The sequence below is a fragment of the Chelonia mydas genome, chromosome 24, assembly GCF_015237465.2.
Source record: "Chelonia mydas isolate rCheMyd1 chromosome 24, rCheMyd1.pri.v2, whole genome shotgun sequence".
In the NCBI taxonomy this organism is placed as follows: domain Eukaryota; kingdom Metazoa; phylum Chordata; order Testudines; family Cheloniidae; genus Chelonia; species Chelonia mydas.
Genome location: NC_051264.2, coordinates 17,755,506 through 17,768,408, shown reverse-complemented (window position 1 = coordinate 17,768,408; position 12,903 = coordinate 17,755,506). Strand labels below are relative to the sequence as shown.

The following is a 12,903-nucleotide window of genomic DNA, read 5'->3' as shown; positions in this document are numbered from 1 at the left end:
TGTGGGGGGGGAACCTCTAATTTATAGTCCCCCCTCCCGCGCGCTGCTCAGCGGGATTGCACCACGGCGCGACTTCCACAGCTGTGGTGCAATGATCCCATTGGGCAACCGGTACCACAGCGGCCCCTGGCTGGAGACGGGGATACCCAGGCCCTGGATGTGGGGGCAGCCGGGGTGCCCCAGAGACCCCCCCCCCCGTGCCCAATTTCCTCCCCGTTCTCCTCGCCATCCCAGTCCCTGTCCCTCACGCCGGGGGGAGGTGTGGCCCAGGGGGCCAGCTTGCCCGTATCACATTCATTGCTTTGTTATCCTGCTTTATTCTATTTAGTGATAATGCCAGGAACCTGCCGGCTTTGACCCTGTACGATTTGCCTTTCGTAGGGAGTGAGAGGCTTGAGACCTATAACCTTTGGCATAGGTAGACTTAAGTAACTCATAAGTTATAGGTTTCAGAGGGGCAGCCGTGTTAGTTTGTGTCAGCAGAAAGAACGAGGAATCCTTGTGGCACCTTAGAGACTAACAAATTCATTTGAGCATAAGTTTTCGTGGACTAGAACCCACTTCATCGGATGCACGCAGTGGAAAATACAGTAGGAAGATAGATAGATATATACAGAGAACATGAAACAATGGGGATTGCCATACACACTATAACGAGAGCGATCAGTTAAGGGGGGCTTTTATCAGCAGGAGAAAAAAACCTTTTGTAGTGATAATCAGGGTCGCCCATTTCCAACAGCTGACAAGAAGGTGTGAGTAACAGTAGGGGTGTGTGTGTGGGGGGGGAAATAAGCATGGGGAAATAGTTTTACTTTGTGTAATGACCCATCCACTCCCAGTCTTTATTCAAGCCTAAGTTAATGGTGTCCAGTTTGCAAATTAATTCCAGTTCTGCAGTTTCTCGTTGGCGTCTGTTTTTGAAGTTTTGTTGTTGTAATATTGCGACTTTTAGGTCTGTAATCGAGTGACCAGAGAGATTGAAGTGTTCTCCCACTGGTTTTTGAATGTTATAATTCTTGACGTCTGCTTTGTGTCCATTGATTCTTTTACGTAGAGACTGTCCAGTTTGGCCAATGTACATGGCAGAGGGGCATTGCTGGCACATGATGGCATATATCACATTGGTGGATGTGCAGGAGAATGAGCCTCTGATCGTGTGGCTGATGTTGTTAGGCCCTGTGATGGTGTCCCCTGAATAGATATGTGGGCACGGTTGGCAACGGGCTTTGTTGCAAGGATAGGTTCCTGGGTTAGTGGTTCTGTTGTGTGGTGTGCGGTTGCTGGTGAGTATTTGCTTCAGGTTGGGGGGCTGTGTGTAAGCAAGGACTGGCCTGTCTCCCAAGATCTGTAAGAGTGATGGTTTGTCCTTCAGGATAGGTTGTAGATCCTTGATGATGCGTTGGAGGGGTTTTAGTTGGGGGCTGAAGGTGATGGCTAGTGGCGTCCTCTTATTTTCTTTGTTGGGCCTGTCCTGTAGTAGGTAAGTTATAGGGAGCTGAAAGTGGTATGCCAGAGCGGGAATTTTATCCAAAATCCCAACATCAGCCACCCACAGAACATCACTGACGCCAGCATCCAGAAAGTTTGGGACAGAGCCTCCGACCGCAACAGTGCCATGACAGCAAACAGACGTGGATGCTAATGGGGTGACGTCAGACATCGACTAACCCGTAGCAAACGGACCCCTTACAGGGAGGAAATGCAAACCAGGAGCGCTGTTGAATACGCATTGGTCATGGCAGCGTCAGCGTAACCGACTATAAAAGTAACATCCCAGGGGCAGCAGATGGGCTGGAGAGACGTAGACCTTGTGGGGGGCCAGACTGATGGGAAGACGAGGACGGTGACGGTGATGAGAAAGATAATGGTGAACAGTCCAGGGTGTAAGGATGGCCGTCCAAATGTATTTTCTCTGTTATCTCTGTCTGCCTCGTTGCGTTTAAGTGTGTGTATAACTTTGCTAAATTATTAATAAATCATATATTTATATACGTAGGGAGAGTTCCTATGTGTGAGTGTTGCACCTGGGCACATCGGGGTTCCCAAATTATACGGTAATTTTACAATAATCTTACTGGGCCTGATCTTGGGACAAGAGCCTGTTAATCCTCAGGTTACAATTATAAATACCCAGCTCTGGGTCAGGCTACAGAGGTCAGGTGTTCGGCTCGCGATCCGGTTGGGGGGCTGCCCCCTCCTGGAGGGGCTGAGCCCTGCTCTGTGTGTCAGTGGGTGGGTTCGACGACCCCAGCGCCTGGGTGGGCAACGGGCCCGGAGCCAAAAAATCCGGCCCCACGTGTGGGCGCTGGCCAGGGGGGAATCCGGGCTTGAGGGAAGGGGGACACGAGGGCTGAGACCTACACAGGAATCCCCCCCACACATGGACACACCCAAACCCAGCCTGACGCCCACATGTACACCCAGCCCCACTGGTGTGCACGCACAATCAGGCCACAACGGCCTGCATGGGAGACGCGCTAAACCCGCGAGCGCAGCAGGGAGCCACGCGAACACCCAAGCTGGTGTCATGCCCGAGACGCGGTTTCTCTGGAAAACGGCTCGTTTGTGTCCGGACCGAACCTTCCGCCCACGTGGCACCGGGCCGGCTTCACGCGCCGAGCGGCCGTTTGGTTTCGGCTCGGGCTGGTCTCGGGGAAACGCAGCGACGGGCGAGCTCAGGGGAAACTCTGAACAGGCCTAAAACGCCCTTGCAGTTTCCCAGGTGAAATAACTAGTGTGTCTGCGGCCGGCTTTGAGAAAGGGGGAGCGGGAAACCCGCCGGGCCAGCCGATAACTGGGCATTTTCATTCGGCCACACGTCACCGACTAGGGCGAGGGGCGTTGGCCAGACACACAGCAGGGGCTGGGGAGCAGCGACTCCAGAAGGGATTTGGGGCGTTGGGGGAGAATCAGCCAAACCGGGCCCCCCTGCGTGACGCTACAGCCAGACGGGCTAACGCCGTCCTGGGCTGGCTAAATGAGAATCTCCAGCTGGAGCAGGGAGGGGATTCTCCCCCTGGAGCTGACCTGGGGGTGACGCTGCCAGGCCCTGGGTCCGGTTCTGGGGCGCACAGTCAGTCAGGGAGGGGTCAGTCAGGATAAAATGTAGGGTTAGGGCTAATATTTGAGGTCAGGGTTCGAATTTACATTTAGGGTTACAGTTCACTTGAGGAGTAGAGTTAAGATGATAGGTTTAAGGTACACATTAAATGTTAAGGTTAAGAGAAGTGCTCAGGTTCGGGTTAGAGTTTCTCCTTAGGGTTAGGGCTGGGTTTGGGAGTTAGGGAAGGGGATACAGAAGACGAGATTTTGACCTGCATAAATTCAGAGAGGACTCTCACATGCGATCCTGCGAGGAGCCCTGCCGTGAGAAGGGTGATCCCTGCGCTTCTCTCCCAGCCTTACACAAAGAGCCTGGGTTCGTGCCAGGTGTGTCTCTTCTAAAGAGGGGGATTTGCAAGCAGTGGTCCGAGTGTCCTGTTTAAATCTGTCCCTCTCTCTGCCCAGGCTGCCTCCGGGTTCGCGGTCACCACCTCCTGGATGGAGCGGGTCCGTCAGGCCCCGGGAAGGGACTGGAGTGGGTCGCCCGTATCAGCAGCACCCGCCGGAGTCGTGCACAATATGGTGATGCAGTCAAAGGGCGATTCAAGAAGGCAGACGTTAGCAGACGTGAAAGTAAGCTGGTACGCCCCGGTACGGCGTATCGGCAAGAGCCGGTGCACCGTACCAGGGTGGATCGGCTTCCCCAGGCGCAATTTAAAGGGCCTGCGGCTCCCAGCAGCGGCTGGAGCCCCCGGCCCTTTAAATTGATGCCAGAGGCCCCGGCTGCCGCTGTTACCCCGGGGAGGGGGAAGGAGGCACTTGCCGGTACAGGGTGGGCCGGGGCTGGCTCTGACCTCCCCCAGCCCCACCCCTTCCACCCGAGGCCCCGCCCCTTCTGCGGGCCAGAGCCGGCCCCAGCCCAGCCCCGTACCGGTAAGCCCCAAGACTTACTTTCATCCCTGGACGTTAGCAAACTCGGGGAGCCGGTAGGTCAGATCCCGTGGGAAGCAAGTCTAAGGGGAAAACCACTGAAGACAGTTGACAGTTTTTCAGAGACATTATCACAAGACCAAACTATCCCACTGTGGAGGAAAGATCGGAAGCCTGGCCAGAGACCACCCTGGCGTAACCAGGAGAGCTTCAATGGTCTGAAACTCAATAAAGAGTCCGAAAAAAAGTGGAAACTCGGTCCAATGACAAAGGATGAATATGAACAAATCACACAAGTCTGTAGGGACAAAATTAGAAAGGCCAAGGCCCAAAACGAGATCAAACTTGCTAGGGACATAAAAGGAAACAAGAAAACATTCTGCAAATACATTGGAAGCAAGAGGAAGACCAAGGACAGAGCAGGGCCGTTACTCAATGAGGGGGGAAAGACAAAAACAGAAAATGGCAGAGCTGGTTCATGACGTCTTTGTTTCGGTTTTCACCAAGAAGGTTGGTGGCGAGTGGACGTCTCACATAGCGACTGCCAGTGAGAATGAGGTAGGATCAGAGGCTAAAATAGGGAAAGAACAATTAAAAATGACTTAGACGAGTTCGATGTCCTCAAATCCCCAGGGCCTGACGAAACGCGTCCGGGAACGCTCAGGGAGCTGACGGAGGAGACAGCTGAGCCGGGCGTGATGATCTTGGGACAGTCGTGGAAGACGGGAGAGATTCCAGAGACTGGAATCGGGCAAATAGAGGGCTCGTCTACACCGGCACTTTACACCCCTGCAACTTCCTCGCTGAGGGGTGTGAACCCCCCCCCCTGCCAAGTGCAGCAGGCCTCAGTCACGCGGGAAGGGCGTGCCGAGTGGGGCCCTGCAGGGATCAGTTCTGGGTCTGGTTCTGTCAATATCTTCATCAGTGGTTTCGACCATGGCAGCGAGAGCACGCTTATAGAGTCTGCGGATGATACCCAGCTGGGAGGTTGCAAGTGCTTTGGAGGAGAGGATGAAAATCCAAAATGAGCTGGACAAACCGGAGACATGGTCTGATGTAAATGGGATGAAATTCAATGAGGACAAATGCAAAGTCCTCCACTTATGAGGGAACAATCAGCTGCACACATGTAACATGGGAAATGACGGCCTAGGAAGGAGTACTGCGGAAAGGGATCTCGGGGTCATAGTGGACCACAAGCTGAATATGAGTCAAGAGTAACGCTGCTGCAAAAAAAAGCGAACATCCTTCTGGGCTGGATTCGCAGGTGCGTTGAAAGCAAGACACGAGCAGTCATTCTTCCGCTCTGCTCCACCCTGATTAGGCCTCAGCTGGAGTATTGTGTCCAGTTCTGGGCGCCACATTTAATTTAGCCAACTTTAGTTTTTGTGAGAATAACGAGGAGTCCTTGTGGCCCCTTAGAGATTAACACGTTTATTTTTGGGATGATTTTAAAACCTGAGTTATATTTAATAAAATTGTCGTGAAACATTTTTCAGTTTTTATGATGGTGCAGCCCCCCTTCGCCCTCACGGTCTCAACCTTCGTCAGCCCTCACCCCACCATATATTCAAACACCCCCCCCCCATTTCAATTCCCAGGGAAAACACTGGTCAGAGCAGAGCCCCGAGGACAATTTGCGGGTTCGAAATCCGCAGAGCGAGCGACCCCAGGAGCTCCAGCTGTCGTGCTGAGCCCAGAGCAGACTCCGGGCTCCCCGTCTGTCCGTCCCCATGCAGGGAGCAGATTTGCTCGGGGCCCGTCAGTTGAGCAGAGGAAGCGGGGACATGAGCCAGCAGCTGGGGGCTGAAGCTGGATAAATTCACCCTGGGAATAAGCGTCGGTGTTAACCAGGGCGGGGAATGAACCGTGGGGTGAGATTCTCCATCTGGGCAGTTTTAACTCCCACAGGGCTGCGTCCCACAGCCCTGCTCTGGCTCCTGCAGGGACCAGGTCGGGGCAGGTGTCACGGTGTCCCCGGGCGATGCTCTGGAACGGCTCCCCACGAAGCCAGGCAGGACTCTGGGGAAGTCTCCTCTCGGGGAGCAGCCTGTCTGCAGGACACACAGCTCACCAGGCTCCCACCTTCCTGGGTCTGACCTCGGAGCATTCAGCATCCTCTGCCCCTCTGTGCACTTCCCACAGCGAGTCCGCTCCGGCGGGGTCCTGGGGAAGCCAGAGGGTCCTGCCCCCCAACTCCGCAGTCAGACGTGACTCTCAGCCAGCCAGTAAAACAGAAGGTTTATTAGACGACAGGAACATGGTCTAAAACAGAGCTTGCAGGTGCAGAGAACAGGACCCCTCAGCTGGGTCCATTTTGGGGGGCAGTGAGCCAGATAACCACATCTGCCCTTCACTCCATGTCCCAGCCAGCCCCCAACTGAAACTCCCTCCAGCCCCTCCTCCTCTGGGCTTTGTCCCTTTCCCGGGCCAGGAGGGCACCTGATTCCTTTGTTCTCCAACCCTTTAGCTCTCACCTTGCAGGGGGGAAGGCCCAGGCCATCAGTGGCCAGGAAACAGGGTGTCGGCCATTCTCTGTGTCCAGACCCCTGCACACACCTGCCCTCTAGGGCTCTGCAGCGATCATACACCCTTACCACACCCCTAGAGACTTAAGAACTGCCTAGGGGAAACTGAGGCACCCCCACACTATTCAGAGGAAACATTAAGAACACTCCCACTTCGTCACAACAGGTCAGAGGAGATCGGACGCCATGTAACAGGATGTGGGTTTCGCGAGGCAGGCAGACCGAAAGCTTGTGACAGGAGGTGGTTTTCGTGAGGCGAGCTGGGCCGCAGGACACCCGGGTGCTCACCCCAGCTCCGCTGCTGGCTGCCCGCAGGCCTCGGAGCCCGTCACGGCCCTGCTGCAGGGCTCAGTTTTGCCATCTGTCAAATGGGCGGAACGATCCTTGTAGAGCGTAAGGCCTTCGGTGGAGGTGGTTGTGTCCGAGCTGCCCCGCCCCGCAGTCCATATAAAGCCACGCACCCCCCCTAGGTTGTTGTTTATTGCTGGGCTGACGGAGGCTGGTTGCTTAACGGCACCTTTCCCAAAGAGGGCTGATGCAAGCAGGGAGCCGGAACCACCCCGTCCCCAGGGGTGTTTCAACAGCCCATGTCTTGGCAAAGCCCTGGGGTCCCGTACGGCTCTTTCCGGCCCCGTGTGTGTAACTGCCAGGTTCACAAACACTGACACAAACAAAGAGCCACCATCCAACCCGGAGATCGACCCCACGTATGCAGGGATGCAGCCACCTCTGGGGTGGGGCACCACGGGGGCTGTTTATACGAAGCAGTCAAGGCAAGGCAGTGATGGGATGGGGCGTCAGGGGGAAGGTCGGGGCAGGATGAGTGTGTCGGGGGATTGGGGGCAGTGTGGGGTGAGGGTCACAGGGACTTGGGGGGGAGCAGGAAATGGGCCTGGTGTTAGAGGAGGGCTGGGGGAAAGGAAGGGAAATCAGGGGGGTGGTTGGTTTCGGGGGACAGGGACTCAGAGGAGGGGGATGGGGCCCAGGCTGGCTCTGGGAGGGGAGTGGAGTCTAGTGGTTAGAGCAGGTGGGGGCTGGGAGCCAGGACTCCTGGGTTCTGTCCCCAGCTCTGGGGGGCAGGTCTGGGACACAGAGCAGGGCTCACCCCCAGCAGGGTGGTGGCAGGGGGACAGACACTGTCCAAACTCCCCCCACTCCCAGCCTGCGTGGCCAGCAGACCTACAGCATGACACAGATGTCTGAATGTACAACCACACACCCCACGCCTCAGCAGCCACACACACACACACACACACACACACACACACACACACACACACACACACACACACACACACACCCCAATGCCCAGGGAAGAGCATCACACACACAATCGTACCTGCCCCGGCAAAAATATACACCAAAAACAACCAGAGAAGCAAACACAACTCATAAATGCACCCCCCCGCCCAGCCACAGTTACACCCAAACTAACAGAGAAAAACACCACAATCTCCAACACACAGTGCCCCATGCACTATCCATCCACACTCACAACCTCTAACAGACACTTCTAACCGCCCCCCACAGCCACACTCACAACAGAACCTGAGCACACACAATGCAACGTAATCCAACAAAGCCACAAACACACACAATACAAAAGCAAAATACATGCACAACACACACACAAAAAAAAAAATCACACAAACAAGCTGCCAACACAATGCACTCAAATATCCATTGCCACAAACATGCAAAACAAGGCAGCCACAATGGGTCCCATGGTGTGTGTGTGTGGGGGGGACGGTGCAGGTGTGATTGTGAGGTGGTGGTGGGGTGTCACACAAACACACACGCCCCATGTTCTCGCTTCCCCGTAGCCCAGGGGAATCCAGGCGCCCCCAAATCGCCCCATGGGGCCTCCCCCACTCTGCTCCTGGAGCCAACCTCCCTTTCCCTACCCGCCTCCCCCAACACAGACCCGGCCCCACCCAGGAACTGCAGGCAGCTCCCCCTGCTGGGCAGGGCAGGAATTACAATAAAATAAAGTTTATTAATGAAATAACAAAACCACCATAAATTAGAATAAAATAACCATCATCATAATAATAAAACAGGGTCACAGCCTGTCAGCTGCCAGCAGAGGGATGAGGGGCTGGGGAGGGACCCCAGCAGACGGAGTGAGTCGGACAGGCCTTAGCCTAATGGGAAAATAAATTATAGACCTTCAAATCCATGGAGGTATCCCAGGGGAACAGGGGTGGCTCACACAGCGTGTGCGTGGGGAGAACAGATTCATTGGACTGCCAGCCCCCCCCTGCTCGAACCACGAGACCCCCCCTCCCCTCCCCGAGCTGGGGAGAGGACCCAGGAGTCCTGGCTCCCAGCCGCCCCGCTCTCGGTCTCCCCGCGGGGCATCAGGAGCTGCGGGGCAGCAGGACGAGCAGGGCCAGGAGGGCAGCGCCGTAGAGCAGGGCTGGCTGGGCCCCGAGCCCGCGGCCGGCCCGGCTCCTCCTGGCCGGGGGGAGGGCGCCCGCCTGGATCCGGCTGTTGCAGAAGTTGCCCCGGCAGCAGCGGGCCTGCACCCCGGCCAGGCGCTTGTAGATGGAGGTGTAGGGGGTGTCGCACCAGGCCGGGGTGGCGCAGCCCTTCAGCATGGCGCCCGGCCCCCTCAGCGCTGGGGAGGGAGGGCAGGAGCGTGAGACGGAGCCCGGAGCCGGCCCCCAAGCCCCCACCCAGACCCCCTGGGGTGAGATGCCCCCTGCCCTGTGCCCCTGCTGAGCCCCTCAGCCCTCCCATGGCCTGGCGTCCCCGGCTGAGCCCCTCTCCCAGCCTGGTGCCCCCTGACGAGCCCCCAGCCCCTGCCCCCCCACTGAGACCCCCACCCTCCCCCCAGCCTGGTGGCCCCCCCCCTGCACTCCTCTCCCCCCACAGAACCATGGTCCCTGCCCCACCCCCCGCAGCACGGCGCCCCCAGCTGGCTCTGCAGCTACTCACCATGGCTCCCCACAGCCTCCATGCAGTGGGTCATGGGCCCCTGGCACTGCAACCGGGTGATGTTTTCTGGGGTGCAGCCATGGCTGGAGTTCCCTTCGCAGGCAAAGCAGGTGACTCCGTTCAGGGGCAGGGGGGATTCCTGGTAATCTGAACCCGGGTCAGAATGGATCACTGGGCAGCCCAAAAACCAGCTGGTGCCCCTCACTCCTGACCCGCAGCCCCCTGCCAGCCCAGCCCTGGGCTCCCCCCAGCTCTGCCGGGGCCCCTCACTCCCGACCCGCAGCCCCCTGCCAGCCCAGCCCAGCCCTGGGTACACCCCCCAGCTCTGCCGGTGCCCCTCACTCCCGACCCGCAGCCCCCTGCCAGCCCAGCCCTGGGCTCCCCCCAGCTCTGCCGGGGCCCCTCACTCCCGACCCGCAGCCCCCTCCCAGCCCAGCCCTGGGCTCCCCCCAGCTCTGCCGGGGCCCCTCACTCCCGACCCGCAGCCCCCTGCCAGCCCAGCCCTAGGCTCCCCCCTCCCCAGCGCTGCCGGTGCCCCTCACTCCCGACCCGCAGCCCCCTGCCAGCCCAGCCCTGCCCCCTCCCCCAGCTCTGCCGGTGCCCCTCACTCCCGACCCGCAGCCCCCTGGTTACCGTGGGCGTCGTTATTGCACAGGCTGGAGTTGCAGCATTGCAGCAGGTAGAAGCTGTCCTGGTTGTGGAAGCCCAGGGGCTCCTGGCACCGAGAGATCTGCCCGCAGCCTTTGATGCGCCGCTCGTCCTGGGGAAACTCTGGGGACAGAGAGAGCAGGGGTGACGTGGGGCCTGTCCCCTCTAGGGGGCGCTGGCCCCCATCCGGCCCCAGGCTGGGGACTGGCTGGCTCAGGGGGGCCGGGAATGGGACGTGGGGCCTGTTAGGGGGCGCTGGCTCCCATCCGGCCCCAGGCTCAGGGGCTAGCTGGCTCAGGGGGGCCAGGAATGGGACGTGGGGCCTGTCTCCTCTAGGGGGCGCTGGCCCCCATCCGGCCCCAGGCTTGGGGGGTCTCCAGCAAAGAGGCAGAGGCCCATCAGGTGCTGGGGCCTGGGCCCCTATGTGGGGCGGGGAGGGGGTCTCGGGATGGGTCCCTGCTCACCTTCGGGCATGGAGATGGCCGTGATGTCCACGCACTGCTCCCGGGGGTCCGGGCACCGGATCTGCATCAAGGAGGGGCTGGAGCAGGAGTGGTCGGAGGAGGAGCAGGAGAGGCAATCCAGGCTGGTGTTGGAGGGGAAGGAGCTCAGGGCTGTGGGGGGAGAGAGGCGGGGTGAGCAGGGGACAACGGGACCCTGCGGGGGAGGGCGAACGGACTGGAGGGGAAGGACCCCGCCGGCTCCGTGGACTGACCGTTTGGCACCCCCTGGTTGCAGAGGTCGGTAGCGCAGTGCTCCTCCGCCAGCATCACAATCTGCCCGTGGGAGAAGAAGGAGATGGAGTTGTTGGGTTTCCCCTGCACGTCGCAGCCCTTCTGGATCCGATCGGAGACCCCGGAGCCTGGGGGGGTGGAGGAGAGAGTCAGAGCCGCTGGCGGGGCTGGCTCGGGGGAGCCCGGGGCTGGGCTAGCCGGGAGCTGCGGGTCGGGAGTGAGGGGCACCGGCAGAGTTTTGGGGGAGCCCAGGGCTGGGCTAGCTGGGGGTTAGCTGGTCACTGGGGGGCACTCACGGGAGATCATGGTGAGGGCAGTTGTGCGACACCGTCCCTGCTGCTCCCCACAGTCCTCCGTCTCCTGGCAGCTCCGGTCCCCATCACAAGAATAACATCGCAGGGCAGCCGCTGGGCAGAGAGACGTGGAGGAATCGGAACAGAACCCAGAAGTCCCAGCCCCCCAGATCTAACCACTAGACCGCACTCCCCTCCCAGAGCCAGGGAGAGAACCCAGGAGTCCGGGCTCCCAGCCCCCCCAGACCTAACCACTAGACTGCACTCCCCTCCCAGAGCCAGGGAGAGAACCCAGGAGTCCTGGCCCGCAGCCCCCCCGCTCTAACCACATCCAGTCCCCAGCTGACGGTGAATCAGAGTGAAGGGGAAATGAGCGGATTGAGTTCACCTCTTCCTCCCCCTGAGAGGGGGCCCTGAACTCTGGTGAGGATCTGCTCCCCCAGGGGACTCCCGGCCCTTCCACGGGGGAGGGGACCCCCCAGCTCACAGCCCTCCCCTAGGGCGGGGCTCAGCCCCCCTGCCGAGCCCCCACCTGGCCAGGGAAGTGTCCTGCCCCTCCCCCACTGGGTTCTCTTCTCCCTCCCCCTTCAGGATCTGACTCAGGGCTAAGAGCCGGGACAAAACCACCGAGCGGCTCCCCGCGTCCGCGCCCACCTGGCCACCGGCTCGCATCCTGCCCTGCCGCCCCACTGCGGAGCGGGGCAAATCCTGCAGCCACAGCTGCCCCTCGGAGCCGGGGAGAGAACCCTGGCGTCCGAGCACCCCCCACCCCCACCCCGCTCTAACCACTAGACCCCACGTCCCTCCCAGAGCCGGGGAGAGAACCCTGGCGTCCGAGCAACCCCCCCACCCCACCCCACCCCGCTCTAACCACTAGACCCCACGTCCCTCCCAGAGCCGGGGAGAGAACCCAGGCGTCCGAGCACCCCCCCCCCCCAACCACTAGACCCCACGTCCCTCCCAGAGCCGGGGAGAGAACCCAGGGGTCCGAGCAACCCCCCCCCCCACCCCGCTCTAACCACTAGACCCCACGTCCCTCCCAGAGCCGGGGAGAGAACCCTGGCGTCCGAGCACCCCCCGCCACCCCGCTCTAACCACTAGACCCCACGTCCCTCCCAGAGCCGGGGAGAGAACCCAGGAGTCCGGGCTCCAGTACCTTGGCTCAGCAGCGCCCCCAGCAGGATGCAGCCCCACACAGACTCCATGGCTTCGGGGCTCGAACCTGCGATCCCGGCGCGGTCGCTCCGTCCTGCCTCTGGCTGATGTGTGCTGCCGTCCCGCGCCGGGGCCGCCTTAAGAACCTCCCCCCCCGCGTCCGCGCCTGGGACACACCCCTTCCCCCCCCCCCCCCCCCAGGCTGCGGGGCTGGGCCGGGGAGCTCAGGAGTGGGGCGGGGGCTCTTCGGGGAGGTGGGCTAGAGCCGGGGGGGGGGGTAATCTGGGGGATAAACATCGGGGGTGCTGGGGGTCCCCACTGGGAGGGGTTGGGGGGTTACCTCGTGGGGGCTCTTAGGGGAGATGGGTAGGCGGTATCTGGGGGAGAAACAGCAGGGGGTCCTGGGGGGGGGGTTCCCCTGGGGCGGGGGGTCTGGTTGGGTTGTTCCCTTGGGGGGCTCCCAGAGGGAGGTGGGGTGGTTACAGCATCGGCAGGAAATGGGTCGGGGGGGGGGGGGAACAGCTGGGGGGGTCTGTCTGGGGAGGGGCAGCTGGGGGTTACCCTGTGGGGGCTGCCACAGGGTTTGGGGGAGGGGGTGGATGGTCCTGTGTGGGGCGGTGACCCTGCGTCATG

General features: G+C 60.2%; 1 protein-coding gene across 1 annotated transcript; it reads right to left on the bottom strand.

Annotated features, from left to right (window-relative positions):
• Window positions 1-8,476: 8,476 nt before the first annotated feature.
• Window positions 8,477-12,390, bottom strand: LOC102947559 (urokinase plasminogen activator surface receptor). Its single transcript, XM_037882875.2, has 7 exons — window positions 12,272-12,390; window positions 11,119-11,229; window positions 10,804-10,950; window positions 10,553-10,702; window positions 10,074-10,211; window positions 9,441-9,587; window positions 8,477-9,120 (listed from the first exon to the last, which is right to left on the bottom strand). Exons 1-7 carry the CDS (start codon window positions 12,318-12,320, stop codon window positions 8,861-8,863), a joined length of 1,002 nt encoding a protein of 333 aa, XP_037738803.1. The 5' UTR covers window positions 12,321-12,390; the 3' UTR covers window positions 8,477-8,860.
• Window positions 12,391-12,903: the final 513 nt, after the last annotated feature.